The sequence below is a fragment of the Nicotiana tomentosiformis genome, chromosome 11, assembly GCF_000390325.3.
Source record: "Nicotiana tomentosiformis chromosome 11, ASM39032v3, whole genome shotgun sequence".
NCBI lineage: Eukaryota > Viridiplantae > Streptophyta > Magnoliopsida > Solanales > Solanaceae > Nicotiana > Nicotiana tomentosiformis.
Window position 1 is genome coordinate 8,533,644 of NC_090822.1, and position 20,512 is coordinate 8,554,155.

Below are 20,512 nucleotides of genomic sequence, written 5' to 3' on the forward strand. Positions count from 1 at the left end.
ATGTAAGAGGATAATGTTCAAAATACTCAAGCATCTTCTTTATTTATTTGAAGAAGCTTAGTAAAAACTCCACATTCTAAAAAAAAATTTGTAATACACATCATCTTGGTCGGAAGTGTGAGCATAAATACACTCATGTTACAATATGCTCTCATCATTATGTTTGGTTCGTGCACATTTCGATTATGAAATCAATATTTACCATTCTCCGCCAGCACATGTATTTAATAAATTTAAATCCTAATCTTTCATGATTTTCACCTACTTTACTGACCGCTAAGTCACATCCTAATTAGATGCAATTTAACAATGCATGCATGTCATCTTGAACTAGTAATACTGAAGTTTAAATAAATTTAAAAAAAAAACAATGAAACAGATTGTTGGGGTTGGGGGGGGGGGGGGGGGTTGCTTACACTGCAGCAACCATGTCTAAAGAAAACTCCAAGCGGTGGAACTAAGATTGCAAGCAAGATCTCCAAGAAAACTTCACATCTTGAAGCCATCTACAAATTTGTTTTATGAGAAAAGTTCTAAAATTTTAAATTTCAATAAACTTGAAAAATTGGAAATATAGAGTGAAGTTTTTATGTGCTAATATTGCTATAAGTATATGAAATTTGGTTTTTTGCTGGTCTTAAGGGAATAATTTATTCAAGATTCAAACCCACGAAAATGTAGGATCTTCAGTCTTAATTCCTTATTCTTCTACTTTCATTTATAAGATCTATGCTCTAATTTGATTTAATTGAAAACTCAATTTCTTTTTATTTTTTCAACATAATGACACCAATATATCTTCTACAACTTTTCACTCTCTCTTAGTTCTCTTAGTAATTCCTTATTTTTTTTCTTTATGTGACCTTTTATCTCGGATCCTAGATAGTATGATTTAATATAGTTGTCCTTAACATTTCGTAGACTGAGACGATAGTTTTACTTGGTAAATGAACATGGAATGAAAGCAAAACAACCCCAGTGAATTTTCACGAGTAGGGTCTGGGGAATATAGTATGTAGGCAGACCTTACCCCTACCCCGGAGAGTAGAGAGGTTGTTTCTGATAGATCCTCGGCTCAAGAAGACGAAAAGAGACAATATATCAGTACCATCAACAGAAAACATAGAAATAATAACAACATCATAAGAATCAGAAAATAGATAAAAAGCAATAACAATAATCAGTAAATAAGGCCCGATACTATAAAAAACGGAAGAGTAATGTGAACACAACAATAATCGCTAGCAGCCTAAGACAAAACCTTATCAGACTAGCCTCACACCCGGTACGAAGTAGAAAAATGCTCAGCTACCTCTAACCTACTACCCTAATGCTCGACCTCCACACCTTCCTATCAAGGGTCATGTCCTCGGCAATCTGAAGCCACACAATGTCATGCCTGATCACCTCTCCCCAATACTTCTTAGGCCGCCATCTACCTCTTCGCGAACCTACCAAAGCCAACTGTTCACACCTCCTGACTGGGGCATTTGTGCTTCTCCTTCGCATGTGCCCGAACCATCTAAGTTTTATTTCCCGCATCTTTTCATCCACAGGAGCCACATCCACTTCTCCCGAATATCTTCATTCCTAATCTTATCCATCCTGGTGTGCCTGCACATCCACCTCAACATTCTCATTTCTGCTACTTTCATCTTCTGTATATGTGAGTTCTTAACTGGCCAACACTCTGTCCCATACAATATGGCCGGTCTGACCACCGCTTTATAAAACTTACCTTTGAGTATCGGTGACACTTTCTTGTCACACAGGACTCCAGATGTTAATCTCCATTTCATCCACCCCACCTCTATCTCCCCATCCCCCTGGATAACTGACCCAATGTACTTGATATTTCCTCTCTTGGGGATGACCTGTGATCTAAGCCTCACGTCCAAGCCCGTTTCCCTCGACTCGGTGCTGAACTTGCAGTCCAGGTATTCAGTCTTAGTCCTGCTCAACTTGAAACCCTTAGACTCAAAGGCTTGTCTCTAAACCTCCATCCTCTCGTTAACGTCACCTCGCATCTTATCAATCAGAACTATGTCATCAACGAATAACATACACCATGGCACCTCCCTTGAATATGGTATGTCAGTGCGTCCATCACCAGGAAAAATAAGAACGGGTTGAGCACAGATCCTTGGTGTAACCCCATAATAATCGGAAAGTGCTCTGAGTCGCCTCCCATAGTCCCAACTCGAATCTTAGCTCCATCATACATGTCCTTAATCGCCCTAATGTAAGCAACCGACACACATTTTGCCTCTAGGCATCTCCAAAGAACCTCCCTAGGGACCTTGTCATATGCTTTCTCTGGTTAATAAACACCATGTGCAGATCCTTCTTCTTATCCCCATATTGTTCCATCAACCTCCTAATAAGGTGGATCGCTTTTGTAGTAGAACGATCCAGCATGAACCTGAACTGGTTGTTGGATATATACATTGTCCTCCTCACCCTCACTTCCACCACCTTCTCCCATATTTTCATAGTATGACTCAGCAACTTGATACCCATATAGTTGTTTCAACTCTAGATATCACCTTTGTTCTTGTACAATGGTACCACCGTACTCCACCTCCACTCATCCAACATCCTCTTCGTCCTGAAATTAACATTAAACAGTCTACTCAACCACTTCAAGCCTGCTCAACCCACAAACCTCCAGAATTCTACTAGAATTTTGTTTGGCCCGGTTGCTCTGCCCCTACTCATCTTACGCATATCCCCCAGGACATTATCAACCTTAATGCGCCTACAATATCTAAAGTCTCGGTGACCCTCGGAATGCCCCAATTCATCTAGCACAATATTCCGGTCCCCCTCTTTATTCAGAAGTTTATGAAAGTAGGTCTGTCATCTCCACTTAATCGGAGCCCCTCCCATCAAAACTCCACCATCCTCGTCTTTGATATACCTCACTTGGTCCAGATCCCAGCCTTCCTCTCTTTTACCTTGTCCAGCCGGAATAACTTTTATCTCCGCCTTTGTTCTCCAATTCCTCGTACCAAATGTTGCAGTCTTTGCCTCTGTGACTGCCAACTCCTCGTATACAATTTGATGGTAAAGAAAATCAAAAGTAATACATTGCACACTTCGTCAAAACTTGTAATAATGCTGGAACCTATTATCAAGTAGTTTGCTCGTTCCTTAAAAGGAAATGCTTTTGATTGGTACACTAATCTCGAGGTTGGTTTCATCGATAGATAGGAGCAACTTGAACATGAATTTCTCAATCGCTTCGATAGCATAAGGCGTACTGTAAGTATGGTTGAACTCACAAACACGCGTCAATAGAAGGATGAACTAGTTGTTGATTTCATCAATCGATGGAGGAATGCAAGCCTCAACTACAAAGACAGACTTAGTGGAGCTTCTGGAATAGAAATGTGTATCCAAGGAATGCATTGGGGACTTCGCTACATTCTACAGGGTATCAAGCCTAAGTCATTTGAAAAATTGGCTACACGTGCTCATGATATAGAGTTAAGCATGTTTTCAAGTGGAAATCAAGGGCCACCTGTTTATGAACCTCGCAAAGGAAAGGATAAATAAGAAATAAAGAAAGGAGGCAAATTTGTGCCAAAGTATGAGAGCAAAGAATCAGTGAATGTTGATGCCTCGCCATTAGGTCACTACAAAAGTGAATAAGAAGAAAAGTGTGAAGACAACATCCTTAGAGGATAAAGCTGGCCGAATGTTAACTCTGAAGGAAATGCAAGTGAAAGAATATCCATTCTTAGACTCTGATATTCCAACAATTTTTGAAGAACTCATTGAGTTACCTGAAATGAAACGTCCACACGAAGCTGGAAGGACTAATGATCCAAATTATTGCAAGTACCATCGGTTGATTGGCCACCCTATTGATATGTGCTTCATCTTCAAGGAAAAAGTCATGGACTTGGCTGCTGAAGGAAAAATCTTGCACGAGGATGAGAAGGAAAGTTTAAATCAAGTCTCTGTCATTTTTGGTTCACTTGATCCCATTGTCTTTTGCAATTTTGTTGAAGTACATGAATATGAGAGCATCCAAACTGCATCACCACCAAATATGATTAAATTTGGTGACTTTGAACCTATCGATGTGAGCAAACCATTGCTTCTCTCTATAGTGAATAAAGTAGTAGTAGAGGAAAGTGAATCACGTAATGGTCAAACTGATGATAAAGGTTGGATTCTTGTGACTCGGCGGAGATGCTGTAAGACAAATTCACAAAGGGAGTCAAATAAGCAATTGACTAGGGGGGAAATGGTAAAAAGACACAAGAAGAAAATAACAAAAAGAAGAATTGGAAGAAAACAAAAATGGAGGAGAATCACTATCAAAGGCTACGTCGTCCAGTAACATTGGATGAACTCCTGCCAAGCTGGTTACGCACACAAGTTTCTTGTGAAGATATCAAGGCCTCATGTTGTAAAGCAGATGAAGAAGAGAAAAAGAAGAAAAGTCCACCATTGCTGCCGCTTCCATTGTTTTAAAAACTCACTGAGCGACCTTTTGAAGAAGTGGACACTTGTGATGCGAAAATCACATTCACTAATGATGATCTTTTACTTGGTGAAACACACCATAATCGTCCCTTGTTTATGGTTGGATTTGTGCGTGAACAGAGAGTAAGCAGAATTTTGATTGATGATGGATCTGGTGTCAATATCCTCCCAATTCGAATTGTCAAAGAGCTTGGCATACCGATGGACAAACTATTTGAAAGTCGTTTGATGATTCAAGGATTCAGTCAAGAGGGGCAAAGAGCTATAGGGGTTGTCAAATTGGAAATAAATATGGGAAATATGCATTCGAGTGCATGGATGCACGTGATCGATGCAAATACCTCATGTAATATCTTGTTAGGAAGGTCATGGATACACGAGAACAAAGTGGTTTCATCCACCTACCATCAATGCTTGAAGTATTGTGAAGATAAGGTCGAAAAGAAGATAGTTGTTGATGATAAGCCCTTTACCGAGGTTGAATCATACTTTGCATATGAAAAATTCTACTTAAAGAATTATATCTCAAATGAGATTAAGGTTGATGATGTGATGTTTACCAAAAGTGTTGCAAAGAAGGTTGATATCACAACTAGCAAGTCAAAGATTACGGTTGAAGAAGATCAGGTGCTTTATGATAGGAACAAATTGAATGAGGCATCTTTATGTAAGAAAGTGACTCATGTTCTTTGCTATGTCCCTAAAACAAGGTTGGTTGAAGATCCATCTTCTGAACTACAAGGTAATGTGTTAGGAGACTTGACCATTCCTATCAAGTGGATTGATGCAATTAAGTCGTCTATAAAGTTGCTTAAAGGGTTTGTTAAATCATCAAACCATAATTCACTTCTAAATCTAGCACTTCTTGTAAAGTGCACAGAAGAGGGATTTGACCCAAATGCCTACAAGTTGTTGGCAAAAGCTGGATATGATCCTAATGAACCATCCAAGTTGGGAAAGCTCCCACCTGAAGCTTCTAACCCTACTCAAAAGATGATGATGGAGAAAGGGTACCCCTAGAAACAATCATGTGAAGGTTTGGGTTACAAACAACTCGCGCCAATATGTATCTCTATAAAAAGGGCAAGTTGTAACTACATTACTACTAAAGAAGAGTCTACGGCATTTAATGAGAATCAATCTATTTTTGATCGACTTACAAAACAAAGGACCTCCGTCTTCGATAGGTTGGGACCATTAAAGAAGGAACACAAGCGTCATGGAAGTAATAGAAGGATCGAAGCACCTATCTTCGCTAAAAAAGAGATTTTAACCACGAACTGCCCTAGTTTGATTCCTTCTAGCATGGGGCGAGAGAAACAATTTGTAGTTTCATGCGGAGAGGTCCTCAAAGCAAAGTATCATACTATTGTCCACACTAAGGAACATGAGAAAGATGAATAAAGTATAGGGTCATCATATCATATCACCATTCATGACGAACAAAATGCTTCATCTCATTGATATTTATGCAAAAGTGGCTTGATATTTATGCATGTCATCACATATCTTTCAATGATGGTTATCCTAAAGAGAATGAAGACGCTAAAGATGCACCACCTAAGCTTGAAGAAGGGGTAAAGACAATGGTTGATGTACTAAAAGAAGTCAACCTCAGAGGTGTTGAAGATCCAAGGCCCACATATGTAAGTACCTCTCTAACTGGTGATAAAGAGAGTAAATATATTGATCTACTTAAGAAGAATGCTTGGAGTTACAAAGAGATGTCAGGTTTAGATCCCAAGGTGGATGTTCATCATCTCGCCGTCAAACGAGGTGCTCGTCCCGTAAAGCAAGCACAACATCGCTTCAGACCTAAACTGGTTCCTATGATTGAAAGTTGAAACTAAAGTTAGCAAGCTTATTGAGGCTGGTTTTGTTCGTGAAGTTAAGTATCCCACATGGATTTCAAGTGTCGTTACTATAAGAAAGAATAATGGCCAAATCCGAGTTTGTGCTGACTTTAGGAACCTAAATAATGCTTGTCCTAAGGATGAGTTTCCTCTTCTTACCCCGGAGCTCGTGATTGATCCACGACTGTATATGAGGAGATGTATTTCATGGATGGAATCAAATTCGCATGGAACCTAAGGATGAATAACTTACCACTTTTCGCACCCCTAAAGGTATATACTGCTACAAGGTAATGCTTTTGTAACGACCCGACTTGTCATTTTGTGAATTAACAAATCGTTCAGTGACTTAAGATCCCAAGCAGCTTTGTGATGTGTATTATGACTTGCGTGTGTGGTCGAGTTTGATTTTCGGATGATTCAGGATTAAATTGAAAGAACAATTCTTATTTTTGAAGCTTAAACAAAAAGAGTTGACCGGAGTTTGAATTTTGAGCAAACGACTCCGGAATAGAATTTCAATAATTCCAATAGCTTCGTATGGTGATTTCGGACATAGGCGTATGTCCGAATTTGGATTTGGAAGTCCGTAGAATAATTTGAAGCATTTCGGCGAAAAAAACAAAAAGTAAAAGTTTTGAAATATTCATAAGTCTGACCGCTAGTGAACTTGGTTTGTATAGGTCTCGGATTTTGATTCCGAACACGAGGGAAGGGTTGCGAACGCGAAGAACAAACCCCTAGGCAGCAGAATAAAGTCAAAAAATGAGACTACGTCTCATTCTTCCATTTTGAACGAAGAAAGCTCAGGTGAGGCGAGTTTTCGAGAGTTTTTCAAGAAAACCATTGGGGTAAGAATTCCTAACTCGATTTTGGTTAAAATACATGAATCTATTGTTGCTTTTATTATGAAATTAGTGAATTGGGTTGAAAATGGTAGAAATTTTCTATACCTTAAATTGAGGATTTGGAGGTCGATTCGTTATCAAAATTTGATAAAATTGGTATGGTTGAACTCGTATCGGAATAGGTATTTGGATTTCGTAAAAATTATGTCGGGTTCCGAGAGGCGGGCCCCGCGTTGACTTTCGGGTTGACTTTTTAGAATAAAATTTTAAGTCGACGTTTTATTATCCGGAATCGTTTCCGATGAATTTTAATGAAGTTATGTAATTAATTTTGCTAGATTTGAGCTGTACAGAGGTTATTTCACGCAAGAAGGCTATTCTAGAATATACGCCTAACTTCAAAAAGGTAAGCATCTTCCCTAACCTTGAGTGAGGGAAATACCCCTTAGGCATTGAGTCGTATGTGCCATTTTGTAAAATATGAAAGCCGTGTACGCGAGATGACGAGTACATACTTGGGCTTATATGTACAAATTTTATTGGTTTAAAGGCTTAGGCATTTTTATGTATTCAATTGAAAATTGTTGACACTTATTAATCCTTATTTGTCATGCCTCATTCTTTGTTTGTCGAATTTATTTTATATGGTAATTTGGTGTGATTGCTACTTTAATTTTTATGTGAATTCGTGTGCTTGCTAAGTTGACATTTCCTGAAAATAATTATATTATGCATTTTTCATCTACAGATAATTAATTAAATAAGTATAAAATGAGGCATTAATATATTTATAAAAAATTTGGATTAAAAAAGGCGTTGTTCTTACTAGTGTTTTAAAATGTGTGGGCGTAAGGCGAGGCGTAAGCCCTGAGGCACGGGGCATAAGACCCATAAGTATTTAATTTTTAATATTTTATAAAATATAATAATAATAATAATAAATATTTATAAACAGGTAAAATTGTATAAAAATTAAAGAAAACTATATATATATGTGTGTGTGTGTGTGTGTGTGTGTGTGTGTGTGTGCGCGCGCGCGCGCTCCATCCACACAAAAAACTAGTCAAAATAATATATTATACGCTACTTACAAGCACAAGTAACTTAAATCTAAAAGAATAAAATTTTCTACATGGAGGAACAAAAAGTATGATTAACCTACAATTTGAACTTTGAACTTGCTGCTATGAAGGAGAATGAAGTTTTCTTTGTATTTGTAAAAAAAAAAAATATTCATTGCTTTTGGGAGATATTAGCACACTAGCGGACAAGATAAAGAATTGGGAAAGACCATGAATTAGGGCTTCAATTAATAAAAAAGTTTTGACTTTTAAATTTAATACTTATGAGTTCATTTTTAAATCTTTTGAGTAATTACCAAACTGACTTTTGAGAATTTGGGTATTATATGAAGGACTTATTCAACAAATTTTGTTTTAATTTAAAATAATTTGGGACTTACTACTCACTAAAAAAACGCGCCTCAAACGCCCGTGCGTACGCCCCGAATTGTTGGGCGTACGCCTCTTGAGACTTTCGCCCCACACCATCGCCCCGGGGCCTTTTTGGAACGCCTCGCCCTGGAGCTTGCCCCGAAAATGCTTTTGAAAATACTGGTTCTTACTTAGTTACTTTTCCATCCTTGTTATTGTTTTTGAGATTTTATATACATTGTGTTGAGCCGTAGGCTATCTGTTGTGAAATTAATTGATTTCGTTATATCTTTGGAAAGGTTGTGGCCTACGAGAAATTTATAAATACGAGTTGATTATGTTGTGTTGTTGTGATAATATTCTGTGTGAATTATTGTGTGATTTGGGTTACTGTTATACAGCGTATAAGGGTGGCATCCCACCATTGATATTATGCGGGCATAAGGGAGGCATTTCATTGTTGTTATGTGTGTTGGGATATTGTCTGGACGGAGTGATAAGGGAGGCTATTAAACAGAGCGATAAGGGATGCTATTATAGGAGTGATAAGGATGGCTATAGGAGCGATAAGGGTGGCTATTGATATTGTCAGGGCAGAGGGATAAGGGAGGCTATTATAGGAGTGATAATGGTGGCTACAAGAGAGATAAGGGTGGCTATTGTCAGGGGTGTTATGTGATGATGTGGGGTTATTGTGCTGGTGATTTTCACGTGATGTTGTGATTTTCTTGTGATTACTTTTATATCTTGTGCAACTTATTTTGTTAATTCAGTAAATTTGATAATAGTCTAATACATGTTGAAATTGTGAGCCTGTGGCTATTGCAGGGCGAAATATGTTATTGGCACGTGAGTTGTCCGAGCGGTTGTGATATGAAATGTAGGCACGAGGTGACGTGGGTATATAATTATTATGGTATTGGCACGTGAGTTGTCCGTGCAGTTGTGAAATGAGATGTGGGCACGAGTTGCCGTGAGTAAATGGTGATTTTATTATTAGCACGTGAGTTGTCCGTGCGGATCTTATATATTGATATTTTGGCACGTGAGTTGTACGTGCGGTTTTGATAGAAATATGGGCACGAGGTGCTGTAGAAATATGAAAGTGTGATGACCCGATAGGTCATCTTATGTTTTAGAACCTAATTATGTGCTTTGAAACTCACTATTCTCATTATTCTGTTCATCCAGGAGCGACGAAAATGTATCATGATATCATGAAAACATACTGGTGGGACAAAATGAAGAAGGATATAGCAGAGTTTGTTGCTCGGTGCCTAATTGTCAGCAGGTTAAGATTGAGCATCAGAAACCCGGTGGATTATTGCAGGCTATAGAGATTCCGACTTGGAAATAGGAAGTGATTAATATGGATTTCATCATAGGCTTACCTCGTACCCAGTGTAAGTTCGATTCTATATGGGTTATTGTTGATAGACTTACAAAATCAACCCAATTTTTGCTTGTCAGGACTACGTATTCAGTAGAGGATTATGCAAGGATTTACATTAATGAGATAGTACGACTTCATGGTGTCCCTATATCTATTATCTCAGATATAGGTGCTCAGTTTACAGCTAATTTCTGGAGGTCCTTCCAAAAAGTATTGGGGACTCAGGTAAGTCTTAGTACAGCATTTCATCCCCATACATACGGTCAGGCTGAGTGTACTATTCAAACACTGAAGGATATGCTACGGGCTTGTGTGATGGACTTCAGGGGTAGCTGGGACGATCATCTTCCACTTATTGAGTTCGCATATAATAATAGTTATCATTCCAGCATTCAGATGGCTCCATACGAAGCTCTTTATGGACAAAAGTGTAGGTCTTCTATCGGATGGTTCGAGATTGGGGAAACTAAGTTAGTAGGATCAAAGTTGGCACATCATGCAGTTGAGAAGATTAAGTTTATAAGGGAAAGACTATTAGCAGCTCAGAGTCATCAGAAGTCCTATGTAGATAATCGACGACGAGACTTGGAGTTTCAGGTAGACGACTGGGTATTTCTAAAGGTATCACCGATGAAAGGTGTTATGAGATTCGGTAAGAAAGGAAAGCTTAGCCCTCGGTACATTGGACCTTATAAGATCATACGCAGAGTAGGCCAGGTAGCATATGAGTTAGACTTGCGTTCCAACTTGGAGTTTGTACATCCAGTCTTTCATATGTCTATTCTCCGTAAGTGTATTGGAGATTCCTATAAAGTCATTCCAGTTGACGGTGTTCAGGTTACAGAGCAACTATCATATGAGGAAGCTCCCATTGCTATACTAGATAGACAAGTTTGGAGATTGAGAACTAAGGATGTATCTTCGGTTAAAGTACTTTGGAGAAACAATAATGTGGAGAGATGACTTGGGAAGCTGAAGAAGAAATGAAGACTAGGTATACTCACTTATTTCCGCTTCTGGAGGAGGATCAGACTGAAACACCGCAGCTAGGTATGTATATGATACTTGATTCTTATGTTAGTTATTGTTATTGGTCGTGTGAGGCCATTGGTGTTATTGATGATTGTGGCCCTGTGTGGATTTGTATTGTTGGGTTTTCTGTGTGATAGGTTGGTAGTAGTACCGTTACAGAGGAGACTCTGCCAAAATTTCTATAGATTTCTGGGAGTTTAACATTCGAGGACGAATATTTCTAAGGGGGGAAGATTGTTACACCTTGTGCGTCCCATGGTGACGAAATAAATATGAGACTTGTTAATCATGATTTAAATGAGTTTAAAATCATAATATGGCTATATATAATGTTTGGATAAAAAATATAAAGTTTGAGAAAAATCGGATTAAAGTTGCGAAAAAACCGACTAAGGATTTGCCCTGTAATGGAGCTTTTTTAGCAATAAATTTTGTATGCTATATAGGGTCTTTTGGGACATATTATATACTAAATTGAAGGTATTGGAATGTAGTTTTTAAATCTCTTAACCGTTCGATCATACGACATACGGATAAAAATATATAAGCATTTGAAGAAGGGCAAATGTGAGGGTGCCAAGTAGCACCTTTTTGACTTTTAAAAACGGGATATTTACATCCCTTATCTCATCTCTTTCTCCATTTTTATAGAGAGCACGAACAAATAACACCCCTAACCTTACCCTTAAGCTCTCTACAAGGGCTTCAAACAAGATTATCATCCCGGGCACGAAATCAAGAAGCGATAACATTAAAACGATCCCTATGACATAAGTACCGCTATATCGCCTCTCTTTTTCTTTATAGTTTGAGTTTTGAAATGTATTTAATAGTTAATAAAATGACTAATTTCTGTATTTATGCTTTTAAATATCAAGTAAGGTTGATAAATTCATTTCCTAATATTTAGAACTCACGGGACGGTGATCGGAAGCCGTGAGTTCAATTTATTTTACTTTTAGTGGACTATTTTGTAGTCCACTCATGTTGGCCTATTGTGCTGCTGATTTATGGAGTTTGGAAGGATGAAGGGAGTGGAGAAATGCCACATGTGGTAGGGTAGTAGGCTGGTCGCTTGTTGTTGCAATTTCAGGTTAATTGATAACTTATTGATTGAGTGTGTTATGGTATATTTGGGGTTTTGTTGTATTGAAGGTCCCGATTTGTAGTTGGGTTGTTTTTGAGTTGCTGATTGTATGGTGTTTGTATATTGCCTATAGTAGGCTTGAGGAAGCAGTGGAATCAGGGAAAATGCTACCCGTTTTATTTTAGAATCGAGTTATCATTTGAGATACGTGATATACCACCGCCATCTAAGTTGTACACATATTTCTTTGTTATAGGGTTGGCGCGCTAGTTGTCATAAGCTTGTTGTTGAGTTGCATTGATGACTTGAGGTATGTTAAGGTTATCCTTTCTTTCCTTTAGGCATGATCTATATGATACAAACGAAATGAGCAAGTACACAACTTTCATAAATGTATCTACTCTTAGAAGTACTAGGGTTGCCTATGCTTTGGATTCCCCATATGTCCTACTTTCATATCGTCTGTTCATGGGTCTCATGACATTCCGAGAGATCTTATTGACTTACTTCATTATGCATTGCATCCATTTATACATGTATACTAACCCATGACCAGATGGCGTTATATACGCATATATGTATATATATTTTTTGAGCATGTCGTCTCACGTATGTTATTCACACGATTAAGCAGTTTAGGGGAAGATTTTATGCATGACCTACACTTATTTCATGTTTATATCTTATACGTATGCTTAGGGGTGTTTGGTAGGTAGAAGTCGGGCACTCGTCACAGCCCATCGATTTGGGTCGTGACAATAGTATAATATAATATCGTATCCACAGGGATTGGATTTAAACAGTATTCTCGTAGTTTCTAGCTTGGTTGCTATCCAAGATGATCAAAAGTTGAGATTTATAAGATGTCTAACTAAAATTAACTAAGAATCCAAAGGTATTTACTAATGACAATCGAAACAAGGAATAAGTTAAGAAGGTTATCAATAGGAGAAGATAGGGTTTTGGTAGGATAGGTGCAAGATAATTGTTTGGGATCTAACTCTAGATAATTCACTTCTAATGTTCAAGTGAGTCTCTCGAATTCACTCAATTATTAGTTCAAATGTTCAGCAGAAACTCCTCTCTCGATTAAGTCTCAACCTCGCAAGATAAACCAATTTAAGCTCTGTAAAGATATGCAAGATTTCGTAGTGGATTGATCTTTAGGAGAACCTCTCTCGATTATCCTCCTAGCTAGGTTTAATCAATGATTCAACTAGCCTCTTCCGATTACTAAGAAGAATTAATGAACTCAACCAATAATATAATGTAAAGATATCATAAGTTATGCCTCTCTCGATTACATGAACAAGTGAATATAAATGCAATAATTAAATCATCCAAAAATGATTCAATACATAAAACTAGAGTTATAATCCACAAACAATCATCAATACAATAAATTCATCAAACCCTAAAGAGAACTACTCCATAAATATGGAGCAATTCATCACAAATATTATTAAAGTATAGAAAAACATAAATTCGATCCAAACTCGGGTCTTGAGTGAGGAAGGAATGATGAAATCCTTGTGATTTTGCTCCTCCAACTCCTCCTTAGCTTCCTTAGGTCTAAAGTGTGTCAAAAATTCAGGAAATAACATTTTTCCATGTATTTATACCAAATAGGGTCGGCCCTAGACGAAATCACATTCTCATAGCCGAATTAGGATTTTTACTCTGTAAAAATTGCACAAGCGCGCCGCATGGGGCAACGCTCCATGAGGGGCATTAGTGAGGAAATTTAGAGAGTTGGTTATGACAGGCAGCATGAATTTGCACAGCCGCGGCGCCCCACACGCCGCAGCAATGAGGTTTTCTCAGAGTACGGATTTTTCTTGTGTTTTGACGTCCACACTTGGTCCTCAACCCCCGAACACGATCCCGACTTAATCCCTTGGGCTTTTACTCAGACTTCAAAGCTCTAAATCACTCAAATTCATTTCATAACATCTACATAACTCGAAATAACTCCTACAAGGAAAAAACACACAATAAGTGCAAAACACTATTAATTAAAGCTCAAATTCAAGTAAAGTGCAGTAAATTAGAGTGTAATAAGCGACTAAAATACGAGATTATAGCCCACAATCAACACCCCACACTTAAAACATTGCTCGTCCTCGAGCAATCAAACTACACTTCACATAGAACACGACATTTTTCAAAAACTCTCCTAGCTCATCATACCAAGAATATTTAAAACAGATTAAGCACAATACCGTAACATCCTAGCCTCAAAAATTGACTCAAAAGCACTACATATTTTTCATAACTCGCTCACTTACTCTAACACAGAGGTCAAGCATTACCTTTCCTTCATGAATCAAGTGCCATCACACAACAATAGAGAGTAGTTCCACGCAGAATAAAATTTAAGAATAATTAGGAACTCAAAATAGAAAGAATTCACTCACTCCAGAAACAATATTCATATGCCACAAAAGACGTACCATAGGCTTACCCGCAGTGTGCTACTCTACTAATTGAGCTCATTCAGTCAAGGATCAAATAGGACTTTCATTGGTTGTAATGTTGGTTGCGGGACGAGTAGGATACATTTAGATATAAGAGTGACTACACCTCTCTAAGCACTTTAATACATACATTTTATTGTTCAAAACCCCACACTTATGTCAAACCAAAACTCCACCTTCACATCAATATACATTAACTCCCTACTTCTTTAAGCACAATTACATCAAGTTACCACTATCAAAGAACACTTTTCACAATCATACATTTCTTTCTTTCTTTCTTTTTCAATTCAGGTAGCTCTTATTTCTTCAAAACAATGCATCTTTCTCCTTATTTCAATAATTCTACTCAAAAGCCAAACCAACCACCCCACACTTCAACTTTTATAAAGTTCATAACAAATTCAAGTGCTCGCGAGAGGTAAAAGGTTCAAATAGATGGTCAATTCAAACAAATGGATAAGACTTGTATTGTAGTCGCCAAGGAAACAGGATTACAGGCTCAAAGGGGTTAACTAAGATACATAATAATTAGGTGGGTAAAAGCATATAACTGGCTCAACAAAAAAATGTCTATATCACTTTCAAGACTGAATATAACTACTATTTCGCTTTGCAAACACACGGGACAAGTTCTAGGCATCAAATGCAATGCACCGAATAACACAAAACTTCACACATACATGGTACATAACTCACTCAAGATTGGATTATCAAGACACTCTAGTCAAAGCAGTTAAGCAAAGTTAAGATCATACAATTTAATGTACTTATACAAGAGTCAAAAACTGAGCCTAAGCGTCACAACTAAAGCATTCACTATTCTCAAGGAATAATAAAGTCAAGAGATATTGCGTTCAATTCTAATCATAGCACAAGGTTTCCTACTCCTAACAAAAATAAAAACTAACTACACCCGGTTCAAACAAAACCCTTAGAAAAAACCGCAACATAAAGAAAAATAAGGGGGAATTTCTACACTACCTACAAAAGAAATTTTTTTTTGGCTTTTTTCCCTCGACTTTAATTCCTCAAGAAACCCTTCGAATGATATCCATCGTTGGAAAAAGTTGATTTTTTTTCAATTTTTATGGGTTTTTTCAATTTTCCAACTACTACAACTAACAAAACTAACACACATACATACAACATACGATTATCCCCCACCCCACACTTTAAGTTGTGGCATGTCCCCGTGACATACAATTAAAAATCATAAGGTAAAGTAAACTTTCCTAAACATCTAGTCGAGGTCTGAGTCGAAGTCGGGCTCTATTCCTCGTGCCCGAACTAATGCACACATCCATGCAGACAACTTCTTCTCAGCCTTTTTGTGGTACACCCCACACTTATCTTTCTCACTCAGTGCAACCTTATTTATTGAGCCTTTCACTTTCCACTCAACACTCGCACTTGATTTTTCTTTTTGCACCCTCTTTTCTATATCCATCTTGAAAGTCACAGTCTCCTCACCCACTCTAAACATGAGTTTTCTCTCATGTATATCTAATATCGCTCTGCCCGTCACTAAGAATGGTCTTCTTAAGATGAGGGGGACCTCCCTATTTTCCTCCATATTCACCAATATAAAATTCACAGGAAATACAAACTTATCCACCCGAACTAACACATATTCCACTATTCCCTTGGGTATTACCCTTCCGTGTATTAAAGTCGTTTGGTCTGCCAACTGCAAAGATATTGGCACCGACCTTATCTCTCCAATCTCCTTCTCCAGTTTCCTGTAAATAGATAGAGGCTTTAAGTTAATTGATGCACCTGAATCACATAAAGACTTATCAAAATTTATAGTCCCTAATGAGCAAGGTATAGTAAAACTCCTTAGATCTTCACACTTTGTTGGGAGTTTATTTTGCAATATAGCATTGCAATGTTCTGTAAGCTTGACCACTGAGGTCTCCTCTATTTTCCTCTTCTTTGTCAGGATATCCTTCATAAATTTGGCATAAGCATACATTTGTAAGAGCAATTCTGTAAATAGTAAGTTTACATGAACCTGTTTCAGCACATCCAGAAATTTCTCAAATTGCTTGTCCAACTTTTTTCTATATAGCTTTTGGGAAAAAGGTAAAGCATGCATATGCTCGCTCTTCTCGGGTTCCTCTCTTCTCGATTTTTCTTCCTTCTTCTTCTTCTTCTTCTTCTTCTTCTTCTTCTCAGTTTTTATCAGGCCTTTCTTATTTTTATCAACATCATTCTTCAGTTACTCCCCACTTTTTTTTCAAGTATCACCTCTTTTTGGATCGGGGTGGGATCTTTCAACACTTGCCCACTTTTCAGAGTTACAACATTCATTGTTTCTTTGAAATTCTTTTCAGTGTCAGCGGGGAGAGTGCCTGAAACCCTCTCAGATAATATTGTTGCAGTCTGTCCCACTTGTCTCTCCAGGTTTCGCAAACCAGTGCCCAATTCTTTGATAGCTACTCCATGAGCGTCCAGCCTCTAATACGTCTTGATAATGAAAGCCTTCATTAGATCCTATAAATCACGTTGAATGGGTTGTTGAGGCTGAAATTGTTGCCTCTGCTGATTTTGGTATGCTAGAGCTCCTTTTTCCTGCGGTCTAGAGTTATTTTATTGCCAAGCATTTTATTGCCAAAAGTGCAAATCTGTGTATTAAAAACCTAGAGCTATATTTAAGATTTGTGTGGAAAAAGATATCATCCCTATCCACACAATCTTTATTACAACAAAAAAAAAAAAAAAAAACTAAGAATGGCAACATTAAAGGGTTGTTTGGTAGGAAAATAAGTTATTCCGAGATTATAATACCAGGATTATAATATGAGAATTAAATAATGATGGGATTAATTTAGTGAATATATTTTTATTAGAAGATGTTTGTTGATCGGATAAAAATAGGGTATATGGGGTATAATATAAATATATATTTGGTGTATACTGGATAAGTTGCGATAAACTTTTATTTTCAATTTTAACCTTGAATTGTTTATAAGACTTTGGAGAAGAGCTTTGGAGAAGGTCATCTTTGTCATTTTAGTATTTATTTCGAGAGTATTATGCGGCCCTTAATGTGAGATAGAATAATATTCAATTGTGAGATTAATTAATTTCGAAATTGCTAACTCCGGATAAAAAATTCTGATAAATACGGAATAAAATAATCTCGTATCTAATCTCGACATTATTATTCCTCATCTCACATGTCAAATGACCCCTAAAAGAATGGACCTTACTCGTTTCTTTAATGTTTTTTTCTTGGCTAATTTATAATAATCATTTGTCCCAATGTGACAGAATCAAATTTCTTTTAATTTCAACCAACAATAAGTGTTGATCCGGAAGTTATTCCTTTCCATAATCATCTTCTGACAAAATGTGATATGATTAGACTAAAGAGAGGTTCTTGAAAAGCGTGAAAAATAATTTTTTGGAAAGGAAAAAGGTTACTCCTGATAAAAAGTCTAGAGAAGACTAAAGAGTGACAGAAATATTAAGAGGATTATTGGAAATAAAAAAAGTTTTGGAAATATAAAAATATGATAAATATGATGAGAAGGAGGAGCTCTTGACATAAGTGAAAAAGTACTTGTGGAAAGACGTGTGAAAGGTTTTCACTAAAAAATATATAAAAGAAGAGTTATTTTATGTTTGACTAATTTAAAAAAATATAAAAAAATTTAGACATTTAATTACCAAAAAGGACATGTACATCTTTTACTTTGCAATTATCATTTAAAAAGATTTTTAAATTATTTATCATTAGAGACTTCGATTAATAGCCGATTTGGCCAAGCTTCTAAAATTAGCTTATTTTGAGAAGTTTTTTTCTCAAAAGTACTTTTTAAAAAAATGCTTTTGGTGAGAATCAGTTTGACTAATTAATTTAAAAAGTACTTTTGAGCATTAATTAGTGTTTGTCTAAGCTTTTGAAAACTGTTTCTAAGTGTATTTTTCTCAAAAGTGGTTCTCAGAAAAGTGCTTTTGGAGAGAAACTATTTTTTTTATATTTCTCAAAAACTGCTTCTGCTTCTCCTCAAAAGTATTTTTTTCCTTTCCAAAAGTTTGGCCAAACACATCAATTTTTTTGCCAAAAATGTTTTTGGAAAGCACTTTTGGCCCCCCCAAAAAGCTTGGCCAAACATGCCATAAGTTTTTCAATTTTACTTAATTAAAATGTTTCAATTTTTGTCCAAAATTTGATGAGATTTGCGGGAAAGAAAGAAGTGCAGAGATAATAGAGAAAAAATTATGGTGAACAAGGAAAAGGAAATAACATTTGAATAAACCGATTTCTAATTTGAAATCAATAAAGAAATAAGATAAAGATAATTTATGCTTCTGCTTTTCTAAGACGTACAATTATCTAGAAAAGCAACTTTACTAGTATTAGTCAATATCATAAGTATTTCTTTATAACTAAATACCTTAAATTTCCAAAATAAGTAAAATTTTCAGGAAAAAAACGAATTTCAACCTTCCAAAAACTTAGCTAAGCAGCTTATATATATTCCCTTTCCAACTTTGTTTGGCCCCAGTTATTCATTCCTTAACAAGGAAAAAAAGATAAATTTAGTAAGTGTTTACCCTTTCTGAATCAGATAGATAGATTTTCCCAGTTTGGTAAATCTTTGGTACATACACTAGTCAAAAAAGGTCCCCATTTTTCTTTTCCTTTTCTTTTTAGGATTCCGATTTTCTTTTACAATTCTTAAAATCATCGTTCAAAAGCAAATTTAGAGGATGTTTGGATTGACTTCTAAATAGTCAAATCAACTTTTAAGTTTTTTTTTTAATTTTTTTCAGTATTTGACAAAGTCAAAAAGTGCTTAAAATAAGTTAAAAACTGCTTAAAACAAGCCTAAAGCAAGAAGCTCGGCAACCTCAACTTATTGCTTTTTATCTTAAAGCTATTCTGCTGAAAAGTCACTTTTTTTAAGCCAATCCAAACGGGCTCTATTAGTATTACTTCCTCCGTCTTGTGCGCTCGGATATTGAGAGCCAAATGAATTTACTTTGACTGTAATTTTTTCATTTTATTTTTAAATATTTTAAATTATTAATAATTAATGTTACTTATAGTATTTTTATGTAAGTTTTAAATATATAAATTTTATTTCAAAAAATTAAAAGATTAAGGGTAAGTTATTTGAGTGTAATCTATAGATCACAAATTCGAGTCGTGGAAGCAATTATGCTTGCATTCGGATAGGCCATCTATATAAAATCCTTTGAGGTGTGATCTTTTTCAAATCCTAGGTGAATATGAAATATCTTATGCATCAGACTAATTTTTTTTTGGCCAAATACCTAGACAGCCCCTTAAACTTGGCTTCAGTTTTCATTTTAACACCTTAACTAAAGCTTGTACCTATTAAACACTTTAACGTCATATAAATTATGCCTATTGAACACGTCTGATGATGTGGCAAAAAGAGGGTGTCTCACCTCTCTTTAGACGCGTGAAGTAATACCAAAATCATATATATTTTTTCTTTTGTTTTATTTAAGAAAAATATAGTTTTACATTCTTCTTCCTCCTTCTCTCCGAGCCACCATCCCCACCATCATTTCCTCACACTGACCAGAAAACTCCTTCACGCCACGAAAATACTGTAAAATTCAGCAGTGACGACTACAGATTAAATGCTCATTTCAGTAGTTTTAATGAAAAAATAAACTGCACCGTAAAATTCATTAGTTAAATTGTGAGCAAATGACCTGAGACAGTCAAAATGAACTGCACCGTGAAGCCCGAGACAACAAAGAGAGCAATGGTGGCGGCAGCTGCAGTCGCCTCTTGATGGTGGCGTTTTTGGCTCGAGCTTTGTGACTTCTTTTTTGGAAAAATTTTACCTTAATTGCTGTCTTCTTCCTCTTGAGATTCGTTCAATAGATTAGATTTAGGAT

At 36.5% G+C, this 20,512-nt stretch overlaps 2 protein-coding genes across 4 annotated transcripts in view; both read right to left on the reverse strand.

The window, feature by feature from the left end:
- Nucleotides 1–20,512, reverse strand: part of LOC117273584 (UPF0057 membrane protein At4g30660-like) — a 148,424-nt gene that overhangs the window by 1,792 nt on the left and 126,120 nt on the right. Inside the window, exon 1 of one of the 3 annotated variants that reach the window (XR_004503593.2) lies at nt 417–683. Coding sequence is in view for 2 of the 3 variants with exons in the window: in XM_070188172.1 (XP_070044273.1) it covers nt 417–506 (90 nt within the window). In the remaining variant the exon portion in view is untranslated. Of the gene's footprint in view, nt 1–416; nt 684–20,512 lie in introns of those variants that run through there. The other 2 variants (XM_070188172.1, XM_033652759.2) reach the window with 2 other exon arrangements.
- Nucleotides 15,864–16,598, reverse strand: LOC138901022 (uncharacterized). The gene has a single exon (XM_070188747.1). It carries the CDS (start codon nt 16,596–16,598, stop codon nt 15,864–15,866), a length of 735 nt encoding a protein of 244 aa, XP_070044848.1.

Bases quoted from the DNA above. Each gene is read 5' to 3' on its own strand.
- LOC138901022 (XM_070188747.1), bottom strand. From the start codon at position 16,598: ATGTATGCTTATGCCAAATTTATGAAGGATATCCTGACAAAGAAGAGG.